This window comes from Aulonocara stuartgranti (assembly GCF_965226115.1).
Source record: "Aulonocara stuartgranti genome assembly, chromosome: 11".
Lineage (NCBI taxonomy): Eukaryota > Metazoa > Chordata > Actinopteri > Cichliformes > Cichlidae > Aulonocara > Aulonocara stuartgranti.
The window spans coordinates 31,593,737-31,613,453 of record NC_138947.1 but is presented as its reverse complement, the minus strand read 5'-3'; the positions used below and the strand labels follow the sequence as shown (position 1 = coordinate 31,613,453).

At 43.1% G+C, this 19,717-nt stretch overlaps 2 protein-coding genes and 2 long non-coding RNA genes across 4 annotated transcripts in view; 2 read left to right on the top strand and 2 right to left on the bottom strand.

The window, feature by feature from the left end:
- LOC309717043 (sialic acid-binding Ig-like lectin 14) overlaps positions 1–19,717 on the bottom strand; it is a 287,651-nt gene that overhangs the window by 228,863 nt on the left and 39,071 nt on the right. The gene's annotated exons all lie outside the window — the stretch shown is intronic.
- LOC309717046 overlaps positions 1–19,717 on the top strand; it is a 104,997-nt gene that overhangs the window by 73,683 nt on the left and 11,597 nt on the right. The window lies entirely within an intron of this gene.
- LOC309716456 lies at positions 2,006–6,059 on the bottom strand. Its single transcript, XR_014279441.1, has 3 exons — positions 5,957–6,059; positions 5,809–5,876; positions 2,006–2,078 (listed from the first exon to the last, which is right to left on the bottom strand). It is a non-coding gene; the product is annotated as an uncharacterized lncRNA (long non-coding RNA).
- znf576.2 (zinc finger protein 576, tandem duplicate 2) lies at positions 10,416–18,779 on the top strand. Its single transcript, XM_082552660.1, has 9 exons — positions 10,416–10,586; positions 10,673–10,788; positions 12,339–12,482; positions 12,582–13,753; positions 14,048–14,236; positions 14,959–15,042; positions 15,342–15,495; positions 16,618–16,825; positions 16,925–18,779. The coding sequence occupies exons 1-4, from the start codon at positions 10,442–10,444 to the stop codon at positions 13,419–13,421; spliced, it is 1,245 nt and encodes a 414-aa protein (XP_082408786.1). The 5' UTR covers positions 10,416–10,441; the 3' UTR covers positions 13,422–13,753; positions 14,048–14,236; positions 14,959–15,042; positions 15,342–15,495; positions 16,618–16,825; positions 16,925–18,779.

The window sequence follows — 19,717 nt, the reverse complement described above, 5'->3', positions numbered from 1 at the left end:
GGTGACATACCCCTACTCCAAGGCCCTGCATGTGTGGGTGGTTGTGGTGGAGCGGGAGGAGGGAGGCAGCTGGAGATGGGGAGGGAAGGAAGGGAGGGGCAGGTGACCCCTCCCTGGGGCCAGCTCCCCCGCTGACCCCAGTAGGCACTCCCATACTCCGCGACCCGCCAGGGAAAGGGGGCCCAGGCCCATCCAGCCCATCCAGCCCATCCAGGTCCAGCGCAGCAGCGCCCCCCGGCCCCACAGAGCCCGGGACAGTCCACCCAACCCCACCACAGAGAAAACTGCACCCACCCCACCATCCACTCATCTTCCAGACTACATGAGACAATAGACACCCAGGCTGAGATCTTCCTCCACCTCTCCTGTATCTCCCCCTCCTGCAGAGAGTTCCTGGGGAGAGGAAAGCTCCTGCTAGGTGTGACAATCTCCCCCACCAGTTGAAGAGCCCCCCCAGGTGGCTCGACGCACTGGCGGCACCCTGCGCCAGGGATGGGCCCCCATGCACCCACCCGCCCACAACCCCAGCAACACACAAACCAGGACCCAAGGCCCTGAGGCCCGGCCAGGGCCCCAGCCCAGAGACGGAGCGCCCCCAGAACCTCACGCCCATCCCGGACCCACCCAGGGGCAGACAGGCTACCAGGTCAGTAACCCACGTCCGTCAGCACAGACCCTCCCCTAGTCCCGCTGCACGCAGCCACGAGGAAACAGTCACCTGAGAGCCAACAGAGCCCCTAACCGGACATGACCGCTACCCCGGGTTGAGCCCCCTAAGGAAGATGCCTCCAGGGAACCCCCCGACGCCCTAAGCCTGTCCCTACCCCCACACCAATCACAACAGTGAAGGCGGGACCAAACTATGACCCCCCACCCCCACTAGGTGATGGAGCTGATCAAAGGAGCCCAGAGCAACTGATCTGATGTGGTGGCAGAGGCTGTATCAAGACTAATCTAATCTAATAGATAATTTCTATATTGGTTAGAATTAAGATTATTTTTATTTTTCCAGTTCATGAGGACTGTTTTCTTGGCTATGCATAGGGCAGTGAAAACCATATGGGCGATATTCTTTTCTGAAGTGACATTATCTAAGCTGCCCAACAAACACACTAAGGGGGAAGTTGGAATGTTACATTTCAGACACTTCGATAAGTCTTCACATATCTCGCGCGAAAACTGCTGAACTGGTGGACAGAACCAAAGAGCGTGGATATAATTGTCCGGTGAATTGGTTTGGCAGTGTGAGCAGTTGTTGGTAGACGTAAAGCCCATCTTGAACATCCGATGACCTGTATAGTGCACTCTATGTAGTATTTTGTATTGTATTAATTGCAGACTGGGATTTTTAATCAATTTAAAGGTTTTTAAGCAAATCTGAGACCAGAAGTTTTGGTCTAAACTGACTGATAGATCTGCTTCCCACTTTGCAATAGGAAGGGATATTGATTCATCTAATTTAGAAAGTGTTCTGTATATTTTAGATAATAATTTGGGGGATTTAAGAGTAAGGAAATGTGCCGCACTTGGTGGTGTTTGTAATTCAACTTGACTGAGGTTAAATTTCTTTTTTACTATGGATTTAATTTGTTGATATTCTAAAAATCTTTTCTTGTTGATCCCATATTGTGCAACTAGTCTGTCAAATGGAATAAATTCTGTTCCCTCTAATATATGTTCTAAGTATTTAATTCCTTTACAACTCCATTCTGGGAAATTAATCATATTATTGTTTTGTAATATGTCAGGGTTATTCCAGATAGGTGTACGTTTGCATGTGTAGCGTGGTATAAGCCACCAAGTAACCACTGTGGGCCTCTCTTATGACTAGTACGAACTTTCAGACCAAAAAAAACTCTCACAGGATCGAATCCAGAATAAACAGGACAAGAGGGTCAATATCAGTAAAAGATGTTCAACAATTTATTAACATGACAAGACACCAAAGTTTTGAGAAAGAGAAAAAAACACCTAAAACATCGCTACAACAAAAAAAATAGTAGCGGTGCAACCTTGCCAGCAACGAAGCTATCGCCTGAGGGTTTGTTCCTCCTTGGCGGTCCCAGGTGCTCGTCACTCTAAAAGAGACAAATCCACCTCAAACATAAAAAGGCCCAACCGAACACTTATAGCATGCACTAAGTGCTAGTTCAGGCAATAGACGGTGGTAATACAAAAGCACTCTTAATAAACCTACTCTGCTATGCTAGTGGCGGGCGCTGCTCTTGCGGCGACCAGCAGGTTGTCTCTGTCTGTCAGTGTCAGTGTCTTAACTTATTTTTTATTCCTTTATTTTATCCTATTTTTCTTTCTTTTTTTTTGCCTGAGGAAATCCTACAGCATCGGCTTGTGCTTTGTGGAACTTCTTTGTTGAAGATGGGTTTTTTATTTCGCTTGGTTTTATTGGTAATCCTGACGGTTGTTTGGAGTCAGTGCTACTCCCACACAATTACATACTCACGGGAGTTTCTTCTGGATCTTCGGTGGACAGGCCCGTCTTTGGACTCTTTTCACCCTCCAGTGTTTTCCAGCTCTGGATTATCCAGTAATCACAGGGGCACTTTTATTTTTAACAGAGTCAAAGCAAGGAAGCGGGGTAAGAAGGGAGGCCTACGTCAGCGATTGCGGAAGCAAATACGGTACAATTCCTTTACCATCAATAATCCTGGCTAATGTGCAGTCTCTGAGGAGTAAATTAGATGAACTGCATTTGAATGTTGCACATTTACGTGACTACAGGGATGCATGTCTAATGGCATTCACAGAGACTTGACTCAAGGATTCTGACCCTGATTGTTCTCTGGAATTAAATGGCTTCGGGGTTCCCATACGTTTGGATCGAGACCCTGGAGCTACCCAGAAATCGCAAGGAGGAGGGGTGTGTTTGTATATAAATCAGAAATGGTGTAAAAACGTGACCGTTCGTAGACAAGTGTGTCTGCCTGACATTGAGCTCCTCTCTGTGTCTTTGAGGCCGTTTTATCTGCCGAGGGAATTCCCACAGATCAACGTCACCGTCGTTTACATCCACCCCAAAGCGAATCCTAAGAATGCGACTGACACCATCTCCAATGCTATCCACTCTCTACAATCTCTCTCTCCTGAAGCCCCTAATATTGTTCTTGGGGACTTTAATCGCTGCGACTTGAAGAGAACACTGAGCAGTTTTTATCAGTATGTGCACTGTCCCACTCGCTTCAATAAGACTCTGGATTTATGTTATGGCTCCATAAAAGGTGCATATACATCTGTGGCTGGCCCTGCCCTCGGATCCTCGGATCACAACACGGTGCATCTTCTGCCAGTCTATAAGACTGTACTGAGAAGAGAGAAAGTGAGGAAACACCGCATAAAGGTTTGGAGTGATGATGCCTCTTTAGCCCTGCAGGGCTGCTTTGACTGTACAGACTGGTCAGTGTTTACCGAATCATGTAGAGACATTAATGAACTCACTGACGTTGTCTGCGGATATATATCCTTTTGTAGAGACATGATTATTCCCTCAAAGGTTGTGAATTCTTTCCCTAATAACAAACCATGGTCCTCTAAAGTTCTTACGAGGCTGATTTACGAAAGGAATAAAGCTTTTACTGAAGGGAATACCTTGAAAGTCAGAGAAATTAGGAAGGAGATTAGATCAGAAATTAAAAAAGCTAAAATAAAATACAAGGATAAGGTAGAGGCGGAGATGGGTAGCAATAACTTAAGGGTGGCTTGGGCTGGCATGAAACACATGACTGGTCACTGTCTCAGTGACTGTAATAAGATAAGTCTCCCTGGTTTTAGTTCAGATTTTCAGTTAGCCAATGAGCTGAACAGATTTTATTCGAGATTCCAAGGAATACACTGGATTCCTTAACAGAGAGCACCAGAGGCCCCCCAGTTTTGTTCTTTGATGAAAGAAGGGTGGGAAATCTTTTTAAAATGAGTAAGACTAATAAAAGTCCAGGTCCTGATAATATATGTGGCCAGGTGCTTAGAACATGCGCTGAGCAATTATGTGGTATTTTTTTATCACATCTTTCTTTTATCTCTTCAGCAACAGAAGGTTCCAGAGGTATGGAAAAAATCAATTATTTCTCCAGTTGCTAAGACCACAAAACCTACATCATTAAATGATTTTAGGCCTGTTGCTCTTACATCTTTAGTGATGAAGTCCTTCGAAAAACTTGTCAGGAAGGAGATCCTGCAGCAAGTAGAGAAGCTGATAGATCCACTACAATTTGCATACAGGCCTTGTAGAGGTGTTGATGATGCAGTGGTCACTCTGTTGAACTTCCTTTATCGCCATCTTGATGGCGCCAAAGCTCATGCTCGGCTTTTATTTATTGATTTTTCTTCTGCTTTTAATACTATCCAGCCACATCTTTTAGTGGACAAGCTTCTTAACCAATTTAAACTTAATTTTAATCTCGTTGGTTGGATCTTAGACTTCTTAACTGATAGATCACAGTGTGTGAGAATAAACGGCTGTTTTTCCAAACAGCTGAACTCTTCCACTGGCTCACCACAAGGTTGTTGTCTCTCTCCTCTTTTGTATATTTTGTACACTAATGACTGTCGCAGCACACAGGCCAATAGGCATTTCATCAAATACGCAGATGACACAGTCATTGTAAGCCTCCTTCATGGTGAAGAGGATTCCCATGGGCCTGTTGTGGAGGAGTTTGTTTCATGGTGTGATCAGTCCTTCTTAATGATTAACACCTTGAAAACCAAGGACATGGTTATAGATTTCAGGAAGTCATCCCCTCATCCTGCGCTTACAGTGATAAATGGTGCAGCCATTGAAATGGTGGATAGTTACAAGTACTTGGGGGTTGTTCTTGATAAGACCCTGTCCTTTGAGTCACATCTTGCTGCTACAGTGAAAAAGGCCCAACAAAGATTGTACTTTTTGAGGTTGAGAGGTTTTAATGTTTCATCTGAAATGATGACTCTCTTTTATAAAAGTTTTATTGAATCTGTTTTAACTTTCTGTATCATTGCTTGGTACGGTAGTATGTCCATAGATAATAAGACCAGACTTAACAATCTGGTTAAAGTGGCGGGCAAGATTTCAGGGAGGTCTCAGGTCCAGCTTGTGGACTTTTATAACAGGCAGGTGCTGAGGAAGGCAACTTCTGTCCTGTTGTGTTCAGATCATCCTCTCTTTAACGATTTTCAACTGCTTCCATCAGGTCGTCGTTATAAAATGACTGCAGTGAAGACAAAGCGACACAAATTGTCATTTGTACCTAGTGCTATTATCTTAATTAACAACACTAAATTGTAAGTGTTGTTGCCATTGCACATTGCACTTTTTTCGATGGAATATCTAGGTTGTTTTATCAGGCTTATATTATATTATAGTATTTTTTTAATGAGTGTACGTGATGTGTTGGTTGTATGTTTGTTGTTTGTTTTGACATACTGCGAATCAATTTCCCATCAGGGACAATAAAGTTACCATTGAACCATTGAACCATTTGAACCTTAATCACGGCAAATCCACACACAGAGCACCACTAAAAAATCCTCATTCCCCCGAGGTATGAGCCCCACTCAGGGATTGCACGTTGCCCGCTTAGTATTGCACCAACCCAATAAAAATAAACAAAACCCGAAATAAAACAACAAAAATAATTAAAAACGGTGACCTGCTAAAACCAACAAAACACAACCATACAGAGAAGGAGGGAAAAAAACAGTGACAAGTTCGCATGTGCAGCCTGCCCTACAGGAGGGAATACAATATAAGTTAAATTATAATGCATAATAGACTTTTTTTTCCCTTTTTTTAATGTCAGATATATTACATTAACATACCTCGAGTAGGCAACTGTATTTGCTGCACACCTGATTTGTCTTGGCCTTTTCTTCCACAGAAATCACTACTAAAACATAAATTATAATAAACATCAAATACATTTCAACAAAATTTAAAAAAGGACACTAGAAGACAAACAGCCTATACCTTGAACCTCATCTATAGAGGTTTAAAACCACAGTTTGCGTCGTAGGCGATTAAACTTCTCGGCTCTTCACCTACTCACGCATCCATTACTCACAGCCGCTTGTCAGTGGGAATCATCAGCACCTGTTACTACGACACAGTGAAGCCCTTTACAAAGAGAGGTCCCTTAGCTACAATAAATGGTCTTTTCAATCCCATAGGATTTGCTTCGCCAGTTACAATGCAGGGAAAGATGCTACTGAGAGAACTTTCAAATGAGACCCTAGACTGGGACACTCTACTGGCTGGAGAAAGGGAAGCTGAGTGGAATAAGTGGAAAGAATCTTTTGTTGATCTCAAGAATGTACATATTCCGAGAACCTATGCTTCTGCTATGATGTCAAGAGCAATCAGAAAAGAGTTACACATCTTTTCAAACACTTTGACTAAAGTCATTGCAGCAGTTGCCTTCCTAAAGACCAATGTTGAAGATCAGAACCATCATGTGGGCTTCGTTCTGGGGAAAGCAAAATTGGCCCCACAATCTGCTCATAGAATTCCAAGACCGGAATTGGGAGCTGCTGTGTTAGCTGCAGAGCTTGCCGAAGCCATCACAGCTGAACTGGACCTAAATCTTGATGCAGTTGAATTCTACACAGACAGCCGTGTGGTTTTAGGCTATATAAGTAACCAGACTAAGAGGTTCTATGGACATGTTGGCAGTAGGGTGCAGCAAATCAGGAGGATTTCAGAACCAAAACAATGGCACTATGTTTCTACGAGCTCTAACACTGCTGACATAGGCACATGCTCAGTGCCTGCTTCCATGCTTGGTGACAGTGCTTGGCTTAAAGGACCTGTTTTCTTGTTACAAGCCAGTGTTACAACAGAAACTGAAACCTATGACCTCGTGGACCCCATGTTGGATGATGAAATACGTAGCTTTGTCTCTCACACGAGTAGGGTTGCCAACTCCCTGAAAAATAAATAAGGGACACCTCGTGGCCAGGGCCGGGCGACCCAGTTGTCTTCACCCTTCCCAGTGTGGTGAATCTTAGCTCTTTTTTTGTGTGTGAAATTATTTTTTTAACCATTTGACTTGAATTTGATTTAAGTAGATGTGTATTCTTTGTGATATGAACACATGTGAAACAAATGATCATTTAGCCATTTATTTTTAGCTCAAAATGACAACATTAACACAATAAAACAGGTCTCCTTCTTAAACAGAAGCCTGTCATGCTTAACTTTTGAGAATATAAGTAAATCTTTCTTTAAAAGAACTCTGTCCTGCTTAACTTAAAATAATAGAAAACAATAGAAAGAAAAACATTCTTGTAACAGTGCACATTTAGTGCATTTAGTACAATTGGCTTCAGTTGAGGATCTATTTCAGCTTTTCTAATGCTAATCAGCTGCTCCTGTTTGTAAACCCGCTTGTTCCCATGATTACGCATCTTAACTCATCATCATTATTCATCTATGTATTACTTTTATGTATTAGTCATCTATTTTTAATCATCTATCCTTGCAGTTGTTTATTACACAAAATAAATTATATTATCACACTTCTGGCCACATAGCGCTGATATTCACTGCACATGCCCATATTAACTTTTTCCAGCCAGGTGTTTTCCTTTTCCCATTCTTCCCTTTCTCTGAGGGGAACAAACATTGCTGCTCTAATGCTGGGCTCACACTGTGCGGTTTTAGGCCCATTTTGAGCCGATTTTTGAGTGATCTTCATCGTGCATCGTGTAGTATACGTGTGGTAACGAGAAGCGATTAACACCTCACGACCAGCTCCCGATCATCAATCGCTCGTGAGGGTCTCATCACAGCCGCTCACACTGCTCGCGCGCAAACACGTAAACGTTGGTGTAAAAGATGGAGCAGCACGGCTGTGCAGCCTGTGATCTGGACACAAGCGATGGAGGCACAACTTGTAGAACTTTCAAAGCTCATCCGAGCCTTTTCGATGTGGCATCACAAAATTATCACGACCACAACAACCGTGAAAATAGTGGGATTTACACTGCTGCTCAGTCACAGCTGCCTGATCATGTTTTTCATTAGCAATTTAGCAAAGTTGATGGTGGTGGTGTGTGTGTCTGTGTGAGTGTAATGCTGGGCTCACACTGTGCGATTTTTGGCCCATTTTGAACCGATTTTTGAGTCGTGCGACCGATTTGGCGATCGGCCCGATTTTGGCCTTCATCGTGCGTCGTGTAGTATACGTGGGGTAACGAGACGCGATTAACACCTCACGACCAGCTCCCGATCATCAATCGCTTGGTCGTGAGGGTGTCACCGCAGTTTGTCACACTGCGCACGCGCAAACACAAATGTCAGCGAAAAAGACGGAGCAGCACAGCAGTGCAGCGTGTGATCTGGACACAAGCGATGGAGGCACAACTTGTAGAACTTTGGAAAGCTCATCCGAGCCTTTTCGATGTGGCCTCACAAAATTATCACGACCACAACAACCATGAAAACAGTTGGATTTACATTGCTGCTCAATCACAGCTGCCTGATCAATGTTTTTCATTAGCAATTTAGCAAAGTTGATGGTGGTGGTGTGTCTGTGTGAGTGAAAGACAGAGGGAGAGCGCGACAGATTTTCTGTTATAACCTTCATTTTATGGAGGCACAGTGTGAGCACTCAGGTCGCATCAGAGCATCGGGCCGTATAGTGTGAGACCTGCATCGTGACCTATGAACTTCTAACCCCTGCGAGTCAATCGTGCAGTTTGAGCAGGAGCTGAATAACGCGACTGAAAAAATCGCACAGTGTCTGCCCAGCTTTAGGTGTACTGTCGTCCGAGACTTGCACCGCAGTGTCGGCGTTTGTTTCCCTGTTGGCCATGCTTCTTGTTGTGGTCATCTGTTGTCTTCCGGTATTTTCTCCGTAAGCGACCTTTCCTCGACCAATGAGATGAGCGGTAATCTGAATTGTCATACTCGAATTGTCATAAGTGTGCTGTCAGCTCATTGGTCACAAATCAGGAGAGGGGCTGGGAATTATGTTTTCAAACAAAGCGTTAATTCCATTAACATTTATAGACTACTTTTGATTCTCACTGTATTACGGGACAAAGTGCGTCCCTTATTAGCTCAATACGGGACGTGTACTTTTGTTTCGAAATACGGGACGATTCCGTTTTTTAAGGGACGGTTGGCAACCCTACACACGAGCAATGATGGGTCTCAGCTAGGATCGCAAAGTTTCAGACGTTTTTCCTCTTTGAAGAAAATCCTCAGGGCCCTTGGCTTGCTCATTCATATTGTGAAGGTCTTCAAAAACAAAGATGAAGACCTCTCTTGCAGTTCATGGCATCATTGCAAACAGTCTCACACAGTAGAGGAACTGACAAAAGCTGAGATTGTTGTGATCAAAAGTGTGCAGAAGGAAATGTTTGAGGAGGAACTTGCCTGTATTGCCAATCCGGTCGTTAAGTGATGATGTGACGAATCCTACTTCCGGGCCTAAAGTAGTCTGCGTTTAATATGGCTTTTGCGTTGTTAACATGTTTAATGTTTTGTATTTTATTCTATTTAATCTCAAAAAGCTCCTAAAACAGTCAGTGATCACTGTTGACCTCCCTCGGCTTTTATTACCGCTAATCATTTATTTAAGCTCAGTTTTTAAAACCTTAGGATGTAACTACAGCCCAACCCATGCAGCAGTATATGAATTTCCATAAACATAGCTGAGTTGCAGGTTGAGTCCCTGTCCCGCCACGTGTTCTTGTTTTGGTGACGCAAGACGATTGGTAGTCTACAGTGGGCCAGCGCTCCTATTGGGCCAGAGTCTACCGAATCTACAGTCACCGTAGTCTCCGGGCCAATGAAAAGACGTAACTGTCTGCAGTCACCGTAAACTTTTCGGTACCGTAGACGCGACATCTAGAGGTAATGGCTTGTAGCGAATTATTTGCCTTTCGTTTAGGTCTTAGCTTGTTTCGTATTGATTCGCGGCAGATGCATGTAAACGTCACAAGATAAGTTTAAAATAAATAAATAAATTGGTATGTAAAAAAGGGGGACATGGAAACTCAGCGGTCCTCTCTGGGAGTCGGTGTCAGCGCCAACCTGTAAACTAGTATTGAGCTAGCATGGTACTTTTGTTATTAACGTTAACGTAAACGTTTAGCTAAGGCGGTTATCTGTAATTGAAACAGCCTCAATTTACCGCGTGGATATATCAATGCTTTTTTTAGTGAAGTGTATGCTGTATAGAGGTTTCACGGCCTTTGGCTTTTATACGCTGATGATTCTAAAGACTGTTGCATTGGCGTTATTTCAACCAACCTAATCAGTAAGGCGATTATTTTTCTGTATAGTCAGCTGTTGAACTTAACGTAATGAGCACATATCTGCGTTTCTGGCGCTGTTATGTTTCCCGCTGTCTATTAAACTAGTGTTTGTTCCACGTGGTAATTAAACTTTGTTTCGTGTCTTGTTTGTTTTTAAATTGACTCCAGGAAGAACAGGGAACATCGCACCATGGACTCGGAGATCTTGAACATAGAGGAGATCGTGATGGGACGGGGCTTGCCGGATCCACCACCCGAGGCTCCCCCGGAAAAGCCGGCAGAACCATACAAACCCATCACTCTGAATGGACCTCCGGCTCCCTCGGTTCATTCCTGTGAGTGATGCAGCGATCATACCTTTTAAATCAGCTTCCTAAAAGCAACAACACATAATAAATTTGACATTCTGTTGTGGATTCAGACCAGCATGAAAACCTGCAGTGCTTCCAATGCTTCATCACGTTCTGCAGTGCAAAAGCCAAGGAGAGACACATGAAGAAGAGCCACCGGGAGGAATACAAGCAGCAGCTTCAGCAGGTGAGAAGAACAGAGTGTGTCATTTTTAACTAAATTGATGACCTTTTTGTGTCTTAATCTATTCACCAGAGTTCAACCCTGCTCAATGATGGATAGTTGGGATTTTTCTTTTTAATTTCTTTCCAATTTTGCAATAATGAAACTTAAAACTGTAGATTTGAGGGTTTTTTGTGGTTTTAGCTGCCATTGACCCATAAACAAAGTCCTCCTTTGATAAAGTTACTCTAAGAAATAGGGATGTTCCAGTTTATGTTGAAGAACATCGATCTGTAAAAACACCCCATGTGTTTGAGAACAATTTATCAAGAGTAATCACTTTCTCAAGTCACTAGATCATCCTTTACGTTCAGCCTATGTGTGTAGCATCTTGCACCAAGCAGAATATTGCACACATTGCCCTGGTGTTGCAAATGTTAGCATTCCGAGGGCTAGTAATGTCCCATTTGTGTTCGCCTCATTAGTTGCTTCGCACGTTACATTACGTGCTGTTATGGTGCTTTTGTCCATTAGTGATCTTCTGTATCATGCCATCTGGAAATCCCTGTGCACCCTTTGTCATGTAAAAGCCTGCACAATCAGACTTCCTCAGTCCATCCTCATTCATTTTGAAAATGGCTGCAGCAAAAAAAAATCGGGACGTGTCCAACCCACTGTAACAACACCGTAGTGTAGCTTACACTATATAGTCTAAGGAGCTTGGAAAGAAAAGCATCTGGACTTCTTTAAATTGCTTGAAGACGTTTCACCTCTCATCTGAGAAGCTTTTTCAGTTCTAGGGTCAGATGGTGGGGAGTAGATTTTAAGCCCTATGGGAGTGTCTCTTCCCCCCCCCCCCCCAAGAGGGTTATGGACCCCCATATTGATGATTTACGTAATCACGTGAACCAAGGTGTGAAAACGGGTGTGGATCACAATCAGCCAAGGTTACGGGTGAACCCACTGTGAAACCTAGCCTCACCCTGTCATGTGACTTACTGAGGTCAAATGGCCAAGGATGTGAGTCGGTGTTAAGGGAAGGGATCTCCAAACTGGATTATAGATGGCAGACAGTGTCGTAAGCCACCGCCTCTGTTCAAAAATGGTCTTTCACAGTGGGCATAGATGGCTTCTTTCAAACCATCTGTCTTTTGAGGATGCCAATGTTCACACATTTTGGATAGAGAAGACAGATGGTTAGGGGGCCCATTGTCCCTCTTGGGGGGGGGGGGGGGACACTCCCACAGGGCTTAAATCTGTGAGTCTCCACCATTTGACCCTAGAACTGAAGAAGCTTCTCAGATGAGAGGTGAAACGTCTTCAAGCAACTTAAAGAAATCCAGACGCTTTTCTTTCCAAGCTCTTTAGACTACGATGACCTGGACGACTGAGAACCTTCACAGACATACTTACACTATATAGCTTTTACATTATACACTCAAGGTGCCAGATTCCAGTTGAGTGAGTAGAAGCCCATTTTTCTCTCAAAGAGCGTTCACAACTCCATGTCCCTAATAGCAGCTTTAGGTTTTAAATGTTTCTCCTCCCCGTTCTTTTTGGTCATCTTTTCTCAGGGAAACACATTGTTCACATGCTACGTGTGCAACTGCACATTTCTGTCATCTGAGGAACTGACGCAGCATCAGCCAACACACAGCAAGGATGACAAGCCCTTCAAATGTGTTCACTGCAAAGAGAGCTTTAAAACGTTCTCTGAAGTGAGTATAATTTAGAACATACTGCAGAATGAATCAGTTTCTAGCTTTATGTATTTGTGCTTAACCTGTTGCATAACCATTTACTTCTCTCCTGTCTAGCTCAGATCCCATAGAAGACAGGTGTGTCCAGAGAAACAGATGGTTTGTAAAGATTGCAATGAAACGTTCCGTAGTGCCGGACTGCTGCGTGCTCATCGCCTGACCCAGCATCCACGCCCAGATGTCGAGACTACAGAACAGCCAGAGGATTCTACAAAAACTCATCGCTGTAAGAAGTGCGGCCAGGGATTTGAAGCTGAATCAGAGCTGATGGCACACCAGGAGAAATACCCCGAAGGTCAGCAGTGCAACGGCAGCACTTCATCTGTCAAGAAACGCGGACGGCCTGCCAAGGCCAAAGACCCGGCAGGTGCTGAGAAAAAGGGAAAGCGGAAAAAGAAAGAGGAAGCAGACATTAACGAGGAGACCGTGAAGGCCGGCAGCACATCAGACGCGATGGCAACCCCAGCGGAAGAAAAAGGGAAAGCAGGCGGAGCAAAGCGTGGCCGTCCCTCGAAGGTGACAGCAAAGTCAGAAACGGAAGATAAAACTCCCGAGGACGAGAGTCAGGCTTCAGCAAAGGAGAAGAAACCTAAAGCAGAGCCGACCCCACCCCGTCAGCACCCGTGCCCCGAGTGCGACCTCACATTCCCCCGCTCGATTCAGCTCTGCGCTTACAAGAAGAAGAAGCATGCCCCACGGAAAGCCCACCCCTGCGAAGAATGTGAAGAGAGCTTTGCCCGTCCAGAGCAGCTGGATGCCCATATTTCCCGGGCGCACGCCAATGGCCGATTTGCCTGTCCGACCTGCGGGGAGAGCTTTGGCCAAGAGCGCACATTGAAAGCTAATCAGCAAAGCCACCCAGAGGAAAAGCATGAAAACACAAGTGGAAAAAGATGATTCAGAAACTAAGTGAGACAAATTAGATAGAATTCAACACTGCATACTTAAGAAATTGTTTTCATTACAGGGTTTGGGCTACATCACTGAAAATGAGGTACAAGTTCTTGGAAGTGATGAGATCAAGGTTGAAGACAACAGTTCGAATCAACCACTGACTGCATCCACTAGTCAAAATAGACAGACTGCAAGCGTGCAGCCGCTGCATCATCGCAATACTGTTCCGGTGAAAGAGGAAAGCAGCCTCATAGTGAATGATGTTCCAGCCACAAATGGCAGCAGACACATCCGCTGGAATGTAGAGGCACTTAGTGAAAATACAGTCATCCCAAGTAAGTATTAAGGTTTCTCAACCAATATGTAATTATAAAACTATTGATTTCTGCAGTCTGCATACCACCTGGCACAGTATCTCTTGATTTCTTTTTCTTTTTTTCTTTTTTTTTTTTTTTTAAATCAAATGTTACTTTTTTGAGAGTAACAGGATTTCTAATTATTGGATAATCCAAAGTTTAGCTGTTGTCACCTCTGATTCCACTCATGGCTAATCACCTTCTGGCTAATGAGTATAACTCTTGGAAAACCACTGTGCCATGTTAAATCATGTTCTTTGATTTGTATTTTAGCAGTAGAGGTTGGGGAGAGGACAACGGACTGTTGCATCTTACCAGAGTTCAACACCAGCCAGTGTATTTTCTATCCAATAAAGGAGGAGGAGAGAGAGGTCCTAGTAGAATCTGCTGGGACCAGCAGAAACCCAGAGGGATCCCACGATGCAAATCAGACAGAAAGTCAAACAGCTGATTGTGATATACGTAAGTAACTCACTCGACCTCCACTTACTTTGAAATCCACCATTTTTAATCCTCAGTCGTAAAAGGCTGATGGGGTATTGTCATCACCCTGCTGGATGGGCGGGTGGGCAGCGTTGACCCCTAAGTCTGTGAATGCGATAATTGCATAGTAGCTTCAAAGTGATACCACAGGTTTATTTGCTAAAAACCTTGGATGAGTTTGGATCTTGGTGACCTTGGCCTAAAGTTCAGAGGTCAGGTTTTCTGAAAATCTGGTCAATGCAGTAACTTGAGAATGTAGGGATGAGGATTTTCAAATTATTACTGTCAGTGCAGCTACTAAAACTCTCAGGTGATTTTAGTCTCAGTGACCTCAATGTCAATATCAGAGATCAAGATTTTTGAAAATCTTACGAGTGCAATAACTCAAGAAGGAAGTCATCTAGGATTTTCAAATTGATAGCATAGGTGCAGCTACTAAAAATTGTGGATGAGTTAAAATCTCAGTGACCAAGGTCAGAGTAAGTTCTGAAAGTTTTGTGATTGTGATGACAAGGACCACATAAGATTTTCAAATTGATGACATAGGTGTGTCTACTAGCAGGTTGAGGGGTTGCACTGACGATCGCCAGTATTTTTCAGTTATAGAAATGGTAGAGACTTGACTTTATCGATTTCTATATTTGGTATTCTCCAAATACTACTTAAAGGCTTATATATTAATTTTGAGTCTGTTTAAACAGGTGAATCGATCCATTCTGTACCAGACTATCAGGAAACAAGAGTCGAAGGTCTTTTTTCAGATCCTGAGGTCATCGAGCAACAAGGTTTGTTCCCTTTTGTGGAATGATTAGTATTTATATTTGAGAGATTTTCTTAAGCTGTTTATTGATGATGTCAATAAAACTTAAGATGATCCTCTTACATAATAAATCTGTCCTTTAGCTGTGTCGGACTCTGAGTGGCAGCACCTCAGAGTCATAGTGAATGATGTTCCAGCCACAAATGGCTGGAACATCCATTTGTGGCTGTTCTTGCCATTGCCAGTGTGTGAATGCGCTTTGGGGTCCTTAGGGACTGAGTAAAGCGCTATACAAATGCAGGCCATTTACCATTCACCTACCAGATCTTCGTGAGTTTCTCCTCCAAAGTCCCGATGAAGAGGATATGGGTGGCTTTGAATTGTCAGATCCTCAGCTTGATTCAGAAGCAGAAGTAATGGCCTATTTCTCCAAGAACTCGGCCATCAGTGCACAACAGTCGGATCACTCATCGCAAAGGTACAGTAAGACCTTCTTTGAGTCTACAAAACTATTATCCATAGAAATAACTAGGGCAGGGCAATATGGCCAAGAATATTCATCACGATATATATTTGAAAATTTGCGATAATGATATAACTGATGATATAATTTACGCAAGACAAAACTTTTTACAAAACTACTTTACAACTCCGCAACTTTGATGGTTTTTTTGCACTATTAATGCATTTTCACTTAAACGAGCAGCTGTTTTTATTTTTATTTATTTATTTATGTATTTTTATGTGCATTAAAGCTACATAAAAATTTAACAGTGAAAATGCAATTTTTTTTTTTGCTGGCAGTTTAACCAAAAGGCATTTCCAGTGGAAATTGGCCGACATATCCTCAGCGTAACCATGCATAGTATCCACAAAACTTAAAAAGAGGTTATACACACACAATACGGTAATATTATGTTGAAGCACAGTACGTATCACTCCGCGAGGTTCCTGCCTACGGTAGCCGTAATGCTCTGACAATCCATCAAGCTGTGCGGCTTCATAGCTTAGCAAAGTTGTACTAAAACATTTTTTACAGATTTTTGAGCGCCGTGTACCACATAAAATCTGTTTGAGGTCAGTAATCACAACCAGAATTCATACATAAGAATTATAAGGGGCACTGTCGATTTTTTTATTTATTTTTTTCTTCAGAAAATCAAAGGATTTTAAGAGCAACTTATTTTCCGTAAAACACGGTAATAACAATGGCCCGCTTGCATGCTCTACCAAAAATTGTGCTTTGTTGTGTATCTGACGGACGAAAGCCAAACCAGTTCCACACCACTGAAGTTGCAGCATTTTAACAAACCAGGTCTGGTTCATCTGTTTCATTCAACGATCCGCTTTCGCCCTTCCCATTCTCCGTTGCTGCCATGCTTTTTCTGCCATGTACGTATAATTTCTTATCTTCTTATCATTTTCTTATCGTTGCCCGACATCATACCGGTATTACCGTGAATGGTATGATATGGCCCAGCCCTAGAAATAACTCTAAATATCTTTCTTTTTTTTTTTTTTTCTATTATTGCTGTTGTTCCTCTGTTACATACATGTAAGATTTGCTCTTGATGTTCTTTTGACTTTATTCCCCCCTTAGTTTGCCAACATCCGTGATCCCGTCTAATGCACCAAGAGATGGCAACAGAACCAGAGAGCCCATTGATTACTTCTCTAAGTACTTTGGTTGGGATACCTGGGTAGAACTTGCCAACTGTACAAATAAACTGTCCAACATGCCTGACGCTGTCACGGCCAGGGAAGTTGCACGCTTTGTTGGGATCCACATCGCAATGGGAACTTTGAAGGTTTGTATTTCTGCCTGTCTGATTACTGAAATTATTACCTCATTTTTGGTTAGATGCTAAAACCTAATTTTATTTATTTTTCTATTGTTACTTTCTTAGTTTCCCAGTGCAAAGCTCTACTGGGAAGACTTGACTAAGGTGCCGTTGATTGCTGAAGCCATCCCGTTGTCCCGTTTCCTCGAGCTGTCTCGCACACTGAAGCTGACTTCTTCAAAGTATCCAGCCAACGCTAATCCCCACAAAGGAACTTGTGATAGTGATCAATGTGGTGACGAGGCAAATGGCTCAGATGGTTCAAAACAGGCTGATCCCCTGTGGAAAGTTCATCCATTATTGTGTCGTTTCAAAGCAGGGTGCCAGTCATTAAGACGAGAGGGCGATTATGCAGTTGACCAATATCCACTTCCTCTCACTGGGAAGGTGCACAACAACAAACTGTCTCTCTACAGCACTGCTTTAATTGGATTTGACGGCTTACTCTTACATGTCGATCTTAAGGTGGATCTCTCAGACAAAGAAGGTGCTGTAGAAAAAATGGTCCCCAAAGGTAGTATGGTGTTCCTTTGCAAACAGGAACTGTCCACCCCTGTGATGCTCGAACGCCTTTTAGCTGCTGGGGTTCATGGAGCAGGCAGGGTGGGAGGGGCTCGAGGACAGATCGGTGATGAGTTTGTGAGCTCAGATGGGAAGTTGATGCTGCGCAGATCCCATTGTGGCTTCATACTTTCTACTGCGGGAAATGGCCAAAGGAGCGCGGCCTTTCTCATTGAAAACTTTGAGAAAGCCCAGATGTCGGCCCGTCTCCACAGAGAACTGAAAAATCTTTATGCAATTCCCCTCACGGCCTCTGCACCAAGCTGCTGGCCCCAAGCAGTGCTCTGGTACCTCACGGATCTGGCTTTGGTAAACTCCTGGCTCCTGTATCGACAGGATTTCAGAGCATCCGTGCCACCTTTGACTCTCATGGCTTTCAGATTGGAAGTGTCTAAGGCTTTGATCTTCTCTAGTAGCTCGGATACCCAAGACTCAGTTCCTCCCCAGCCGCCGGCAGCAGAGGTTCACACAACAAATGAAACCCGCAGTCCCATCCTGGTGGAGGAGAGTCCTCTGCCAGACGCAGCCACACGATATGACGGTTCAGGTCACTGGCCGGAGCAGCTTGGAGAGGGAGAGGGGGGCAGGTGCCGTTTTGGGGACTGTCAGAAGACATCACGAGTGTTATGCCTCAAGTGCTGTGTCTTTCTTTGTATCTCACGTAACCACAACTGCTTTTTGAATTTCCATAATCAGGGAAGTTTGGGAAAAGAGTAGTATCTGCTACAGAATTTACCAATCTCTGATTGTAACTGTGTTTTTGGTGTAGGGAAACTCACTGCCTTTCACTGTCATGCTTTTATAGGGCTGTTGTGATGCATTTTAAAAAAATCTTTATGTCATTTAGGAGTTGTAAAAAAAGAATTTGCTTCAGAAAGAAAAAAAGACTCAGAGCCACACACTGTGCTGGAAAAGAAGTGTAAAAAGTTGTTTGTTTTTTTCACTGTGGCCATCATGATACTTTTGCCCTCAACTATTTATTTTCACCTGATCTAGTTTACATTCTACAGTGAGCTTATTTTTTGGCTCCGAGTTTTATTATTAAAGTATCATTTATTTGAGTTTTAGAAAACAATAAAGGACAAATGTTCATTTATTCATTTGAGGACTGCTTACAAGTACAAAAGAAAAATGTGCCAAAACATATTAAAGCTCTTGTGTACTGAAATAACCAAGTAGGACACAGTACTGCAACAATAACAGAAATTAAAGAGCATCGGTCACTAGACCATCTTCCACTAATGCCGCGTAACAATAGTGAAAACTGAAATGACTAAAAGAAAATCTATACTAGCACACAGTCGATGCATGCCTGTATGAGGTTTGAAATACAGTATATTACAGAGTACTGTACAAACTGGTGGAAAAAATTAATTCAAGTTACAAAAACACATCAAAATGGCCAATCCATGACTGATTTTTTTTTTTTTTTTTTTTAATCCAGGTATGCTTTTAATGCATTGGAAGTGGGTTTGGGTCATTGTCATGCTGAACAATTAAGCAATTGCCAATCAGAATATTTTCCGGTGGTATTACATGGTGAGAACAAAAACAATCTGATGGTACTGATGCTGCATTCATAATTCAGTCAATGTTGATAAAATTGGGGCGATCATGGCTCAAGAGTTGGCAGTTTGTCTTGTAATCGGAAGGTTACCAGTTTGAGCCCCAGCTCGGACAGTCTCGGCCGTTGTGTCATTGGGCAAGACACTTCACCTGTTGCCTACTGGTGGTGGTCAGAGGGCCCGGTGGCACCAGTGTCTGGCAGCCTCGCCTCTGTCAGTGCGCCCCAGGGTGGCTGTGGCTACAATGTAGCTTGCCATCACCAGTGTGTGAATGGGTGGATGACTGAATGTAGTGTAAAGCGCTTTGGGGTCCATAGGGACTAAGTAAAGCGCTATACAAATATAGGCCATTCAAATCACCAATGCTGTCAGTTAAATTTTGGACTAGACCATGACAAAGCCTTCACTGATTTTCAGGCCAGTAACTTGACATACCTCAGCCCTTTTCCCCTGTTTCCCTTCCTTATGAATGGCTTCTTGGCAGCCAGGCTTTCACTGAGACCATTTTTGATGAGATTGAACAGTAGATTGATGAAGTCAAGGGCCAAATCCACCACTAAGGATGTCACTTTTAGATACTGTTTGTCTGTTATTTAAAAGCTCTTTGTGAAGAATTATTATAGTTTTCATTTTCAAATTCGTTTTATTTGTATTTCGTTTTGACTTTTTGTTTTTATTTAGATTAGTTTCATTTAGTTTTCAGAGTGGATTTTCTTGTTTCAGTTTAGCTTTT